Source organism: Antechinus flavipes, chromosome 3 (assembly GCF_016432865.1).
Source record: "Antechinus flavipes isolate AdamAnt ecotype Samford, QLD, Australia chromosome 3, AdamAnt_v2, whole genome shotgun sequence".
NCBI classification, from domain to species: Eukaryota; Metazoa; Chordata; class Mammalia; order Dasyuromorphia; family Dasyuridae; genus Antechinus; species Antechinus flavipes.
In genome coordinates, this window is record NC_067400.1 from 240632939 (window position 1) to 240649656 (window position 16718).

The 16718-nt window shown below is 30.2% G+C and overlaps 1 protein-coding gene across 3 annotated transcripts in view; it reads left to right on the top strand.

Annotated features, from left to right (window-relative positions):
* The window catches only part of USP25 (ubiquitin specific peptidase 25), a 187841-nt gene extending 176202 nt beyond the window's left edge, over positions 1–11639 (top strand). For all 3 annotated transcript variants that reach the window (XM_051984753.1, XM_051984754.1, XM_051984755.1), the window contains 4 exons: positions 3135–3214; positions 6953–7076; positions 9441–9636; positions 11029–11639. In XM_051984753.1, coding sequence (XP_051840713.1) covers positions 3135–3214; positions 6953–7076; positions 9441–9636; positions 11029–11201 — 573 coding nt within the window. In that variant the 3' untranslated portion in view covers positions 11202–11639. The remainder of the gene's footprint in view (positions 1–3134; positions 3215–6952; positions 7077–9440; positions 9637–11028) is intronic.
* The last annotated feature ends 5079 nt before the right edge of the window (positions 11640–16718 follow it).

The following is a 16718-nucleotide window of genomic DNA, read 5'->3' on the forward strand; positions in this document are numbered from 1 at the left end:
GAACACTTAGAGTTAAGGAAAGGGATCCAAATGATAAATACGATAAGCCAGCAGAGGAAACTGAGAAAGCACTGAGAAAGTTTAAAGGACAAACCAGGAAGAATTGTCACAAAAATCCAGAGAAGAGACTATGTCCAGGAGTTTCAGTATAATTTACTGTGCTATATTTGATGTTTACTTAAAATATTTATGCTCAAAAGAACTCAAGTGTTTTCTGCTATGTTAACAATATTTTTTCCCATTGGAAATATTCTGCATTTTCCAAATTGTTGAATCATTATAGTCAATTGTCACATAGTTGTGAGTATAGGAAGCCTCAATTTTCCACGTTGTCCATATACGTTGAACCTTATCTACAACAAGATCAGTTTTTTGGAAATTATAGTCTCTTTATATGTCTTCTGACATATATATTGAATAAAATTTTATTTGTAATTTTAGAAAAGTTTGAACAACTCCAAACTTTATTTTTCATTAAGGATTATTTTTATGCATAAAAGTTTTGCTTAAAAATAATCATATATAGATAATTTTATTGAGATTATTATAATCATTCTTGATTTTTTTTTACTTGTAATAATATTTAAATAAAAAACTTTGTTTTGTCAAGCCAGTTTATCTTTTGACTAATTCATAGCAAAGCACAGTCTTATTTTTGTTTTAGAAGATTTAAGATAGAAGGATAGGTTTGTACCAAAATTATATGAACTTTTATGATTCAATAATTTTGCAAGAAATTTCTTTGTAAGAAATTGGTGTGAGCAGTCACACCAATCTTTCTTGGCTTAGCTGTGTGGTTCACAAATTGTGTTGTCTTATCACTCCCCTTTTCACTTCTTTTCAATAGATTCTTCAGCAACCTAGTTTTAAATTGATTTTTCCCCAAAGCTAAACATCAAAGCATTGTTTGACTAACAGCATAGTATGGTAGATAGAGTACTGGACTTTAAGGTAGAAAAACCTGCATTCAAATCCTGTCTTAAATAGCTGTGCAGTCAAGGTTCTCTCTGCCTCAGATTTTTCTACCTTTAAGTGGAAAAAATGATAGCCTACAGTACTTTTTTTAAAATTTGTTTTAAGTATCAAATATAAATATAAATATATATATACATATATATAAATACTTTTTCAAACTTTAAAATGGTATGTAAATGCCAATTACTTATTTGATTTCTTTAGAAAAAAAACATTTTAAGGATGGAAAATTTCTAGATTAATACCTTTTTATATAGCTATAACCTCTCAATTGCTAAAACAATTCAAATAATTTAAAATTTTAAAATGTTTAAAACATTACAAAAAATGTTTGAAAACTTGAAGAAAATATAAAATTTAGAAAGAATTTAATTCTTGTTTTAAAGATTTAATACAGTGTAGAAAGAACATTATTCTCAAATAGCTATAGTAAAATATAATAACACAAATGCATTTAAAAAGGTGTTACATATAAAATGTGGGACCACTTAAAAGAGATGGCCCAGAAATTTTGCAATAAAAATCTGTAAGTATCCATCAAAAGGGAAAACACATCAAGGACAGGAGTCAGGAAAGTACAAATTGTTTACCTGGGTAAGTGAGTAATTAGGAAACAATCCTTTATGATAAAGCAATAAAGGTAGAAAGATACCAGATTATGGGAGGCTTCAAGTTGCTCGTTAGAGGATTTTGAATTTTATTCAGTAGATATAAGCCAAACTTGAAGAGGTCACATATGGAATATGACTCTAGCAGTAGCAGTTCAGTAAAGTCTTACCTTAAAGATAATAGAAGGAGAATATGTCAGCAAATTGTTGTGATAATTGAGACAGATGGTAAGAAGACTTTTATTAGAGGAGTGCAGCAAGAATAAAGAGGGGAAAGATTTGAAAAACATATGAGGAATATTATTTATATATATACATATATATATATATATATATATATATATATATATGTTTCTATAGATAAATATTATAATAGGTTAATTCAAGATGAATCCTGAAATCTTTTGACACTATTGATCACTACTTCTTCTTAATATATGCTCTTTTCTCTAGGTTTTCATATCACTGCTCTTTCATGGGTTTCCTAAGTGTCTGACTACTTCTCTTTTTTCTCATTAACTTTCACACTTTCAATTATAATCTCTGTTAAGGTAGCCTCTCAGATTTGCTAGTCTATCCCTAACCTCTTTCCCAGTCTTCAGATTTCAATTGCTTTGTAGACATTTTGCACTGGAGAGCCTATAGACATATTAAACTAAACATGTCTAAAACTAAGCCCATTATCTTTCCCAAAAAAACCTCCCTTCTTCCTAACTTCACTGTTAGTGTCAAGGGTACTAAGTCACAACTTAGATCTTATCCTTCACATCACATTTAGACTATGTAATAGCCTGCTGGTTGGTTATACTTCCCCAAGTCTCTCTCCATTCCATCCATCTATCACTCAATTGTCAAATTGTTCTTCCCAAAGTGCAGCTCTCTTGTACACCTCCTCATTTTACTGACTTTTTCTTTTTTTGATGTGATGACTTCAAAGGGAAGCTTGGAAATATAAAATAAATATAAAAAAATATAAAAAATAAGAGAAAATGTTCTGGATTTGAAGACAGAGAACTTAAGTTGGAATCTTAGCCTTGCTCTTTGCTACTTATGTGAACTTGAGTGAGTCACTGGAATCACTCTAGGATAGGGATGACTAACTGGTGTCTCAAGTTCTTTCTAATCTCAGTTCTATGTATGTGAACAATGAGAGTGGGTAATATGTCCAAGGCTCTGAGAAATGATGACCATGGCATTTGTTTTCAATTTTTACACTTACACACATTAAAATCTTTGCCATTTAGATATAAAAATTATATCAAGCTTCAAAATATGATTCCATATTTATCATGAAAGAAAATTAAAATTAATATCTAACTTTACATTTCTGTCATATATTTTCCTTAATAATATATCACCATTTAATAAGTTTTATCACAGAAATTTTACAGAGAAATTATTCTTTAAATCTTAATTCTTTCCTTACTAAACAGTATAGAAAGGCCAGTTAGTCATGTTTATTTAGAAAGATGTCTATCAGGAAAAATGCACAGTGTATTTTTAATAACTTCTTTTATTAGCTATTTTAAATACAATTTTTTTTCCCTACAGAAGTGGCACCAGGATTATAGGAGCTTCCGGGATACAACAATGTATCTCATGATAGGCTTAGAACATTTTCAAAAAAAGAGGTAAGAAAAGTTAAGATATTTTGATATTATGGAGAACATACAAGATATACATACAAATTATTTAACTTTATATGCATTTTTCATTTCTACGAAAAGGTATGTATTTTTAAAATTATTTTGTATTTTCATTACATCTGCCAGTATGACTCTTTCTCTATTTTCTTTAGATAACTTCAGTGTATTCTCATCTACTCCTGCCATGAAATATAAAAAGGAAAAGGAATAGACAGGTTTTAAGTGAGCAAAGAGTTTTAGAGAAAAAGTAGGAAATATCAGCAGAACCAGGATATGCTGCATCTCATATTATTTGGCTTCCTTTGTAATGAACTTCTTCTGTGGCCAATCTGAATTTATATTTGCCCTAGACACCAATTATTTTAGTTCTTCTGATAATATGAATGATATAGTCATTGGAATTTTGCTACACCATCACTAGCCTAATAAGATATACAGCTTGCAAATTAATTTAAGGTTATTTTTAAGTGAACTACAGATAATAGAAAGTATTGACTAAATCCCCATAATATATATATTTTTAAAAATACTATTGCTATAAATAATGAAATTAACTAAACTCAGATTTGTAGATTTAAGAACACTTTTATCCTCTTTCTCACCACTATACCTGGAAATGATGGGGGATAAGGGAGTGTTACACTGCTATGAATGTCATTTTATACTCATGGACATATTGTAGGTAGATGTAACCAAAACATTCATTACCTCTGGTTAATTTTCTAATCATGAGCTTATTCAGACTTAACCGAGGTTGATCATCAGATAGCAGAACCATAATTGTCATCAAAACTAGTTTTTCAAGATTGGTAAATTATAGCAAGAGTTTACATTTTCCTGGCATAAAGTGAAAACACAGGGTCAGCTAAGTGCAATAGTGAATCATTCCAGCAGAATCTCTTTGAAGATGTGGTTCCAATTATATTGTGTACTAAGCACATACAAAATTTATATTTACATAGGGTATTTACATATATGTTTATTCCTTTATGAAATATTTTTGTCATTTTGCATTTGGAGCTAGCCAGAAGTCTCTTCTTACTTTGAAATTCCTTAAGAAACTTAATTTTATTATGACTACCAAAACATTGCTTTTTGAAGACTTTTGGATTATGTCCTCTAGAGGGCAGTAGTACCATTTTTATTCTGGTTTCATGATTTTAAAGATAATTGACTTTATTGTATACTTCCAAAAGAACAAAAGCAAAGAAGTCCAAAGTTTCAGAGTTAGAAGAGATGAGATATCTGTCCTGTCTTGTATCTAAAAGAATAAGTTATATTTACAATATGTTATGTTTAATATGTATCATAATGCAAATTTAAAATAAAAATTGTGGAACAGAACAGAATTCATTTTAATCAAATGGAATGATCAAAACAAAATTCTATTTTCATCCTAAAATAGTTTTATATCCATCAAAGTCCTACTTTGATACCTTTATATATAAAGTCTCAGAGACAGAGTGTGTGTCATTTCAGGACCAAACCACACTAAATTACCAGATTTGCGGTTGTAAAAAAAAAAAAAAAAAAAAAAAAAAATCATCTTTTCTTTACTTCTGAGAATCTTATATTTTAAGTCACAGAAGGTTATGCAATATGTGTCAATATAAAGAATTACCTATATTAAGGAAATTAAAAGTAAGAAAAGTGTACAAAACTGTCTATCTTGTTAGTGTTAATTCAATGAATTTAAATATGTCCATTTTCTTTTTCTCAAAACCTACCCTTTTTCTTAAACTTCATTAAGGACACTACCATTCCATTTCTTTTCTGTGTCAACTTCCTGATTCTCACACCCATATATCCAGTCCTTTGCAAATTTTGTCTTTTTCCACTTTTATATGTCTCAAATACATTATCTTCTCCCGTGTATGTACTACCTCAGTTCATAGCTCTCCCCGTTTTCATATGTTTTATTACAATAGCTTTCTAATTGACTTCCTTTCTGTAGTCTCTCCCTGCTGCCCAAGTTATTTTTTTTCCCCTCCTTAAAGAAGATCTGTAATATCACCACCCTATTCAGTGAACTCTAGTGGTTTCTTGCTACCTCCAAGACCAAATATAAGCTTTTCTGTTTGGCACTTAAAACACTTTACTACCTGATCTCATACCTTTCCAGCCATATTACACATTATATTCCTTCTATAACACACTTTTAATTTAACTTTGCTTTTCACATATGATCTTCTGTCTCCTATCTCTGTGCCTTTTCACTTGTCTGTCATCAGCTTCCCTGCCCACATCTACCTCTTACAATCCCTGACTTCCCTTAACACATCTACCTCTTGCAGTCCTTGACTTCTCTTAAGCTTTAGTTCAGTCACCATCTTCTGCTTGATACTTTCCTCCCAAAAATTTACCTTGGTCTCTTTTGTTTGTGTTTTGCACATAACTATATATGTATATCTTTTCTTCCTCATTAGAATGTAAGCTCCATGATTGTGGCAATTATTTTGTCATTGTCTTTGTTTACTCAGTACATAACATAGTACCTAACACATAATAGGTATTTAACAAATATTTCTTGATTGATTGTAATCAGTTCTGAAACAAGCATGAACAAATGCTTTCTTCCAGGATTCCTGAATTCTGAGATACGGTTAGCTTCTAATTTCTTCAATGTACTTTCATATCTATGATTTTATCCTAGGAATGAGTTAAAATATATAGAATGGGTATTATTTCTGCTTTGTAGATGATTTGAGGAACAGAAAAGGTTAGTGAGAGGGAAGGCTAGAAGTAATATACAAATTTCTTGACATATCCTGGTTTTTTTTCCCTAAAATTACTGAGAAATAATTAATATATGTCCCTAATTACATTTAACTGGAATAGCATAGTACAATCTCATAATTTTACTACATTTGAAACCTTTTAATGCAATATTTATGAAAATATTCTATTTTCTAGTATGTGCATTGCATTAGTTACAAAAATTAAAAATTCAGTTTTGATTAGTTTTCCCCAGTATTAACATTATCAAAGTTATAATGAAATCTGAATATAATTTTACTGTTATCAAATAATTCCATCAGTATTCTTATCGCAGTTCAAAAACGTTTGATTATATTTAGAGGGGGCACAAAAATATACATTGAAACATACTCTATATTATGGCCACACAGCTATTTAAATTATGAAGGTATGATTTAAACTCAGATCTCTCATCAAAATCTAATGTTTTCTCCAGTACATACGTTATTCTTCCTTTCAAAAGCCATTCTTTCCTTTTTATTTTCCCCCCAATGAATAGTTTTCCAAAATTCTTCCAAATTTTCTTTAATTTCCTTGATTAGAAGACTTGGAGTAATTTAGTGCCTCTTTAAAAAAAAAAAATGATCATTAATTGAATAGGTTATGCTTGCCTTTCCTATGAGATTCATTCTTGTCCAGTAATGAAGGTTGAAAAAAGTAGGACATTTGGAGAATAGAAAAATGAATATTTCTACCTTCATTTATTCTTCCTCTTTATAGAAACTGAATTTCTAGCTGCTTTTCATACTCTTGCTATTAGCAGTTACTTGCCTTGAGGATTCAATCCCAATGTTCTGGGGAAGAAAAACTTAAGAAAGAAGCTACCAATTTTTATTTTTACTAATGCTCTTTCACTGACACAGAATGTCAAAATTTTTGACTTTGCATTGTACTGTTATGTATATGGAAACACTGATAGTTATGTATATGGAAACACTGATAATATCTTCTCCTTTTAATTTTAAGTTACATAGAAGCCATACAGTATCTTATCTGTGCTTATCAGAATAACAAGGAGCTCTTGTCCAAGGGTCCATACCGAGGACATGATGAAGAATTGATATCACATTACAGAAGAGAATGTTTACTAGTAAGTGGAATCCATGCAGTTGTTAATCCATTTCATTTGGGACTTAAGCTATTAATGACAAGATTTGAAGAAATACATGGAGAATTTGGACAGAGATGGGCTAAATTTAAGCCTGAAACATAACTCTGCTAAGAGGTCCTGTCTTGCCCAAATTCTTTCAAAAATCCAGTTTCATTTACACTGGCACATTTCCCTTTCTTTTGTGGATCTCTAAACCCCTTAAGATATGCGTGAAAAAAGAAATACCTTTTTTGAGCAGAACAGATTATATAATTTATTATGTGACAATTTTTAATTCTTAAATTTTTTTGCATTTGTACTTTTTCTGTAGTGCTATTATAACTCTAAAAGACATAAACATTTTATTTTTATTGCAGTGTGCTGATCTGATTATTAACTGATGTATTTAAAGCATTTCCTTAACTGTCATTATATTATTATTTTTATTATTATGTCTGAAGATGCTTTATAATTCACTACTTTTTTGTATCCTTAATTGTTTTCCCAATACTTTCAATGTCCATGTTCCCAGGATAGCATCCATAGACATTTTCATCTTTTGTTGTTGTTTCTTCAAGTTATCTCCATTATTTGGAACATCATTCATTGGGAAGTGCAAGTAACATTAGATTCAGCTAATTTTAATTTCACTCCTTATCATAATTTCACTCATCAACTTTTTCTATTATGAATTCTTAAAATAGGTTTATTTTTCATACAACAGATTACCCAAATATATATAGTTTCCAAATGTATATACATAGTTCATTTATTTTACTATTAAGCATATTTTTAAGAATATGTATCAGTGAAATGTGATAATTAAATCTCACTTTTGAGACAGCAGTATATTTCCTATATTAGAGCAGTAGTGTCAAACTCAAATAGAAACTAATTAGAAATGATTACATTAACATTACAAATGTTATATTGTATTTTTATTATTTTGTTAAACATTTCCAAATTATTGTTTTATTATTCTTTTTTAACTTAAATTAAAAAGATAAAAAAAAAAATTCCATGTATACAACATAACAGAGGATTCAATATAAAAACTTGAATTTCTATTTCATGCTGTATGTGTTTTTTAAATATGCAATAAATACATGTTGTTCTCAATGTTTTTATGCTTCCTTTTATTTTCCACTATTCTTTACTATGCATTTTTTTCTCTCTCCCTGCATTTAAATACAGATATGTTCAATTATATTTTAATCTGTTTCACATTAATGAATTTTTGTGCTGTGACATTTGACACTTCTGCATTAGACAATAATTATATCTTTGAGAAGTCTGTTAAAAATTAAATAGGGACATAAGCTTGTAATATTGCTATTCATCTTGAAAATTTTTTCCTTAAAATTAATTTTCATACTAGACTAAAACGTCAGTCATGTTCTTTTGAACTTATTAAATTCAACAGCCTTAATGATGCATCCCAAAATAATTTTATGTTTTAGGTCTTTCATTTCATTGAAGACCTTAACTGTACTTTTCTACTTTTATTAAGTTTGAAAAGATCTACTTATAGCTTGACATCTGACCTAGTAATATTTAAATAAAGGCATTTAATGCTTTAGAACTGTGCAAGTGATTTATCAAAAAGCAGATAGTGGCTTATTTATGAAATTTTTCCCTTTTAAATAACAGTGTGTAAAGATTCAAGGATAACCTCTCCCTAGTAGTAATGGGAAAGAAATCTTTTTTTTTACCCAAATTGTACCCAAATATTTTCAATGATGTAATTATTTACTTGGATAAAAAAGTGCTGTATTAATGTAAAAACATAAAACCACTCTAAAATAAAATGCTTTTTAAGATTTAAAGAGATTATCTTTACACAAAAACCGTTGTGCAATGGATATTTTTTAAATGATACTAGTAAAGGATTATAGTTTGCAATTTTTGATGCATTCTAGGCATCAGTTGCAACAGTGTGTGTGTGTACGTACGTATTTGGATTCCTGAAGAAAAAAGATTGAATTCTACATAAGTTTTCTTTATAAATCACCAAGCAAAGTGTCTTTTGATGATTTTTTTCTTGAAGCCATATATAGCTTGCTACAGTTTCCTTTCTTACTGAATTTTTTGTTGATATATATTTTACCATATTTTAAATTCTTGGATTATTAGTATAAAATAAATATTTTTCCACCTTAGCAGCAATGAAAATAATACTTAAAACGATGCTTAAAAATTTATTTTCTGTTTTAAAAGTTGCCAATTGAATGTATTGTGATTGCCATATTTAAACATCTGTGTTACTATCTTTAATTATAAACCTCTGATTACATGATTTATTTTGTATTCAATATCAATATAATAAATTTAGTAAGAAAATTTCTCATTTTATATTTCATAAAGAAATTAAATGAGCATGCAGCAGAACTATTTGAATCTGGAGAGGATCAAGAAGTAAACAATGGATTGTTTATTATGAATGAGTTTATTGTCCCATGTTTGCCATTATTACTTGTGGATGAAATGGAAGAGAAAGATATAGTTGCTGTAGAAGATATGAGAAATCGCTGGTGTTCCTATCTTGGGCAAGAAATGGAACGTAAGTGTAAATCCTTATTTTTCTTAAGGATACCATTGTTCTTCCATCCTTGGGTTCATCCCTGCTTCTTTCCTCTCACTCACTCTTTTTACATATCTAACAATTGCCAAGTCTCATCAATTCTGTTTCTACTAATCTTGCAACCATCTTTTTTTCCCATTTCCTTGAGTACCATTGTAATTTAGATTTTCATCACCCTTGCCCTAAACTATTGTAATAGTCTACTAATTGATCTCTTTGTTTCCAATCTATTTTATATACAGTTGCCAAATTAATGTTTCTTTTCAATTTTTATTCCATTTTAAATTTATGGAAAAAGCAAGCATTTCCATAATGTAGTATAATAATAAAAAGGTAATTGCACATGAAACTGCAAATCATTTATGTACAACATGCTATTCTGTTAAATATCTATAAAGTTATCATAGAAATTCATTTTTTTCTTTCCCTCCCCATCTTAGAGATGGCTACTGTTAGACAAAAATGTGTTCATATTTGTAAAATCATTTTCTACATACTTTATCAATTCTTTCTCTGGATACAGATAGCATCTTCCTTCATATATGTTCTTTGTGGTTAATTTGGTATTTATATGTATTTATAATAGTCAAAATGGCTTATTTACTCAAAGTGTTTCTTAAAATAAGATTGCTATAACTATACTCAGGGTTCCCTTAGTTCTGCTCGTTTTGCTCTTCATATTTCATGCAAGTCTGTCCAGATGCAAACCTTATTATGTCATTCTTCTTTTCAGAAATAGTCAGTGATTGCTCTTTTATTTGATAATAAAATAGGAACTCTTTAGTCCAGCCTTTCAAAGGCTGATTCCTACCGCCTTCTCCAACCTGACTTTCTAAGTTCACCCTTTACATATTCTGTGATGTAACCTGCCCTTGTAACCATTCCCTGAATTTGACCAAATTCTATTATAGCTTTTCTCTTCCCTCCCCCACTTAAAATGTACTGTCCAAGTTCACCTGTTAGAATCTCCAAGTTCATTCAAAGAGCAGCTCATATACTATTTCCTAAGTTAAGCCTTTCCTGATATCTCTAATCATTAGTAGTTTTCCCTCCTAACACACTATTTTTGTCTAAGTTCTTAAGATTAGCCATAGTTAGATTTTTCATAAAATGATATTTGTTCATATTTCTAGACTTTTAACTCACTAATTAATGTTTTTGAATTTGTCTACTTTTATTTCAATCATGAACTGAGTTATACATAGTACCATTATTTCTTATGAAAAACATTCTTTTTTTAAAATAATGCATTTTGAAATTTAATGTTAACTTATTTAATTCCTGATTAGAAACTAATGTTTAAAATATTATTTTCATTAATTGCTTTTCCCAACATGTTTAGAATAACATATATATTTTTTGCATTTACAGCCAACCTCCAAGAAAAGCTGACTGACTTCCTGCCAAAATTACTTGATTGTTCTACAGAGATCAAAGGTTTCAATGAGCTGCCAAAATTACCTTCATATTCCACACATGAGCTGTGTGAACGATTTGCCAGAATCATGTTGTCCCTCAGTCGAACTCCAGCTGATGGAAGATAAACTATACAAACTTTCTTAAGCACATTGTATAAACTTTTTAGTTCTTAACCCTTGCCTTCCTGTCACAAGGTTTGCTTGTTGCTGCTATAGTTTTTAACTTTTTTATTTTAATAATTGCAAAAAACAAAATGACTGTACAGACTTTAGCCAGACTGCAAACAATAAAGCTGAGAATCGCATGGCACTCAGTCTTTGTTTTAACCAGAACCGAAGCAACATTACAAGTCTGATTTATCATGGCACAACTGCCTCTTTGCCACCTATTTCAGTATTATTTTGCTTTTATCTTAAGATCCTTTACTTTATTCACAGCTTTCTATTCAGTCTGGATCTTCTGTGACTGCAACTATTTTAAGTGTCTAGTGCTATGTAAAATACATAGTGCTTGGTAGCTTGTAAATGAAATTAAAGAATAAAGTTTTATTTATGGCTACTTAAGTGTTTGTAAGGAGGTATATTGTATATTAGAATATATTTGCATAAGCATATTTTTAGAAATATTGAGTTGAGTGTTGGGTGGGAATCAACAAGATTTGTGGATAAACATTAATGATACTGTTATAACATGTTGTTACAATGTCAGCTTATTGGGAATTTATTTCAAGTATCTAACGCCAAAAATGTTTGTATAATTCTATCAAAATTGTTTAACTTAGAATGGCATCTAAACTTGTTTTGAATCCCAGATCAGGTTTTCATTAAAATTAGCAGCTGATTTCTTAAGTTAAACTTCAATGTATCTTTTAGTCTGACATAGATTACTTTATTTTTATATTTAAAAAAAAAAAACTATTTTACAACTTAGATAAAAGAAAATATTTGAAAAGAAAAATAAGAATACTTGAATAAGGGCTATTTAAATGTAGAACTTGTAAAAATTATACACACATATTTTTAAATCATTTATGAAAAGACATGTTTTATTCTATACAGTTCATATATTACTTTTGTAAATTGTTCACCACATTAACCAAGAATGTTCTCTACTAATCAGTGCTGTGAAATCAGTTGATATTACTGTTATAAGATCACAAATCACTGTGCTTTCATTACCTTCTCTGAAAGAAATCTATAGACTTTACTTTGTAGATGGAAATCTTATTTAAATTTAATGAAGAAACATTTTGTGAGTGGAATTCAGTGATTCAAAAGGCAATCCTGTAATCAAATCCTATTTTTTGATTCATAAATAATTCCTTTATAAGTAATTTATAATTATTAGTATAGTAAAATACATAAGTATGTTACGTGTATATTTGTTATAGCGATATCAAAATTAGTGCCTTTTTAGTACTAATATTAGCAAGGGGGAAAGATGTATTTAAGCCATTAAACCCTATTTTTTGGCAAAGTTAATGATCTCACGTTAGCTCTCTGCATTAAAGGGCATTATGTTTACTGTAAAAATTAGATTGTTAGGTTTTGTTGTACATGTTTGATCTGATTTTCAAATTTTTTTATGAGTTAGATTACTATTTTATATTAATTAGGTTATAGGGCCTGTCAGGGCAGCTAGTTGGCACAGTGGATAGACTTATCAGGTGTGTGTCCAAAAGACACATCACCCTGAGTTCAAAATCTGACCTCAGATACTTATTATCTGTGTGACCCGGGGCAAGTCACTTTACCCAGTTTGCCTCAATTTCCTCATCTGTAAAATGAACTGGAAAAAGAAATAGCAAGCTACTTCAGTATCTTTGTTAAGAAAACTCCAAAGAGGATGAGGAAGAGTCAGATACCACTAGAAATAACTGAACCACCAACAGGGTTTATCACAAATTAAGACTACATGCATGATAATAACAAATATATGCATGTCTTATTTTACCATACAACAACCCTTGGAAATAAATGCTATTATTATCCCCATTTTATAGATGTGGAAATGGAACTAGAGAGAAGTTAAGTAATTTTCCTAGGTCACACAGCTAATAAGTGACAGGATGAGGTCTTCCTGTCCCCAGGTCCAGCATTACTGCCCTGGACAAGCTAATTGCACATATGCACATTTGTTTTGAAAATAAAGGCCCTTTTTAAAATCAATATCCACAATGTTTAATGAATTCTGACATGATGGTTCAATGGTAGTATACAATATCTATATTGGTAATTTTGTGGAAATGATTAATGAGGGAAAAACAAACAAACATGAGTGCTGAAGAGTTCAACATGGAAATCACTACCTTGAGAGGATCATTTAGGAAAGGACCCATTCTAAATCTATGTATAGTTCTTAACCATTCATTTTCTATGGTGGCAGTAAGCATTATATTGAGATGTACTTTGAATTTAAAGACTGTTAGGCACAAATTGTGCATTTGAATTACTTGTATGAAAATGATGTACTTGTTTAATTGTAGGAAAAAATACTTAATAGAAGATGATGTTCTAATTGTATTTCATTTAGTGCCATACCTATATAGATACATACCACTACAGAGTCCTTTTTCAGGTCCTTAGAATAATCTTATTTTATACCTACTCACCTTCTCATATCCATTGTTGAGTGATTCCAATATATCTCATAGTTCGTCATTGTAGAAAACATCTTTTCAGGGATATCTAGTTTAACATTTTATTTTTCAAACAAAATTATTTTAGGTCCCAGCTGTTACTTTGTACAAGTTTATTGCATTAGTTTCTCTACTAATGTGGCTAAAATGAATTCTTACCCCATTTGGAAAAGAAAAACCATCATAAAAATAACTGGCCTTTACCTAGTCCTTTAAAGTTTACAAAGGTTTTATTCATAAGGGTAGGTGTATCTTTTTAATGTTTATGCATATTAACTAATTTTTTATAATATAGAAGGGTGAAGGCTATATAAATATTCTTGTTCCAGGAGGAATTAGGAGAAAGGGAAATTTAGACCAAATGAAACTAGGCTTTTAATCCAAATTGGTTTTTTGGATGCAGTATCAGGTCAACTACTAATAGGGTGGATAGAGAATTAGTATCCCCATTTTTATTTTTTATTTCTCATTGTTTAAAATACTGATACTTTTCCCATCAAAACTGATGCTTCCCTACTATATTCCTCCCCCTTCTCCCCCCTCCCCCCTCACCCCCCCTCCCCCAGAATGCCTCTCACATTCGACAACTGTTTATTTCTATAGCTCTTCCCTTTTGTAACTCTCCACATCTGAAGCCATGTCTTTTTACTAGCAAGTACAATCCTAAATTATCTACAATGAGTATGTCTCAAACCTCTCTTCAACCCAATAGCCATGTTTCCATCTATTTGCTTTTACTTTTAAAACCCTTGGAGAACTGGGATGATGATGATGATGATGATGATGATGATGATAGCTAACATTTAAATAGCACTTTCTATATGTCAGGCATTGTCATTAACTAACTTTCTAACTATTACCTCATTTAATCCTCACAACCATGGAATAAAGATGCTATTCCATTTTATAGATGAGGAAACTAAGGTAAATAGAGCTTAAATAACCTGCCCAGGGTTACATAGCTAGTAATTGTCTGAAGCTGGATTTGAACTCGGGTCTTCAGATTTTTGTCTTTTCTGATAGATGGTGCTCTGATGGTGGATGTGAAGAATTGTTTACGTTATAAAGCAGGGAAGAAATTGCCAGTGAATTCTTTCCCCAAGTAAGTGCAGTGCTTATAAGAGATCTTCATTTTTTCTCAAATAAAATAATTTTTGTTGTTAAATTAAGGTCTTCTAATACCACTTTTATTAAGAAATGTGAGCCTGATTTTCCAAATCATTTTATGTGAAACTAACTGAATTCTCCCTTTTCCACATCCTTTTTAAGTTCAGTTCATCAAGCTAGAATAAAGAAAATCCAAAATATTTCAAAAAAAAAATTTCTGGTATATTATGGAAAAATTTATTTAAATATAACATGATATTTGTGCTTAGGTAGAGTAGATCAGAATTTGGGACCCATTTTAATGGCTATTCTTTCCAATTATTTCATATTTTATATCCTATAGAACACAATTTGGGTGTGTTGATGTTTTTTTTTTTTTTAATTTTTGTTTTTTTCTATACTATAAAAGCCAGTAATCTTTGTCCTTTGTGATGGGTTCAGCTTCAGAAGTGAAACAAAATAAAGTATTTATAATCCATATAAAATTTAACAAAAATAAGTAACAGTAACTTTAAAAGGATGTACACTAAAAGTATAGTATTGGTTCAGGTTGAGACACTTTCTTCTCAAATAAATGTATTCATTCAGATTTATCTGTTGATTCTTATATCAGTGGGACATCTGTCAAATCTGAGAGATCCACTTTATGGGTTAGGCTTTTGGTGCATTAGGCAGTCAGGAAGTTGTGTCAAGAGTTCCAGTCTTAATTTTCAGTTGAAATTAAAGCTGTTTATAGTCAGGTGAAAAAATTAAATCATTATTGATTAGCAAAGTGCAAATTAAAACAATTCTGAGGGTACTACCTTATTATACTTATCAGATTGACTAAAAGAATAGGAAAAGATAATGATAAATGTTGGAGGAAATGTGGTAAAACTGGGACACCAATGCATTATTGGTGGAGTTGTGAACTGGTCCAATCATTCTGGAGAGGAATATAGAACTATGACCATTAGGCATAGAAATGTGCATATCCTTTGATCCAGCAGTGTCTCTACTGGACCTTTATCCCAAAGAGATTATAAAAGAGGGAAAAGGGCCCACATGTGCAAAAATGTTTATGATAGCTATTTTTATAGGGGCAAGTAATTAAAAATTGAGTGGATGCCCATCAGTTGGGGAATGGCTTAAAAAGTTATGGTATATGAATGAAATGGAATATTACTTATTGTAAGAAATGCAGACTGATTTTAGAAAGACCTGGAAACACTTATATGAATTGATGCTGAATGAAGTGAGGAGAACATCACACACAATAACATCAAGATTATGTGGTGATCAACTATGATAGAATAGCTCTTCTTATCAATGCAGTGATCCAAGACAATTCCATGTGGATCCCCATCCCCTATCCCCATCCAGACTGAATGCTGATCGAAGAATGTTATTTTCACCTTTTTTGTTTATTTGCTTTCTTTTCCTTTGTGGTTTTTCCTTTTATTCTAATTTTTCTTTCACAACGTGTGACAGATATGGAAATAGGTTTAAAATGATTGTACATGTATAAATTGTATCAGATTTCTTGCTGTCTTGGGAAGAGGCGGAATGTAAGGAAGGGACGGAGAAAAAATTTGGAATTCCAAAATCTTACAAAAATGAATGCTGAAACTATCTTTACATAGAACTGGAAAAATAAAATATTATTGGGGGGGGTGGAAATTCCAGTCTCAGAATCTTCAACCAATTAATTATTGAGGACAATTTGGATAAAGATTGTAAGAAAAAAAATTGAGGGAAAAAATATGCAAAAGAAACAAAATGTATGTGCTTAAAGTTTTTATTGATGCCTTGTTTTTTTTTTTAAATATCTACAAGACTTCCCCAGTATTTGCTCCCAAAAACCCATCCTACATAACAAATTATATTCTTTAAAGACAAAAGAAAATAGGAAAAAATC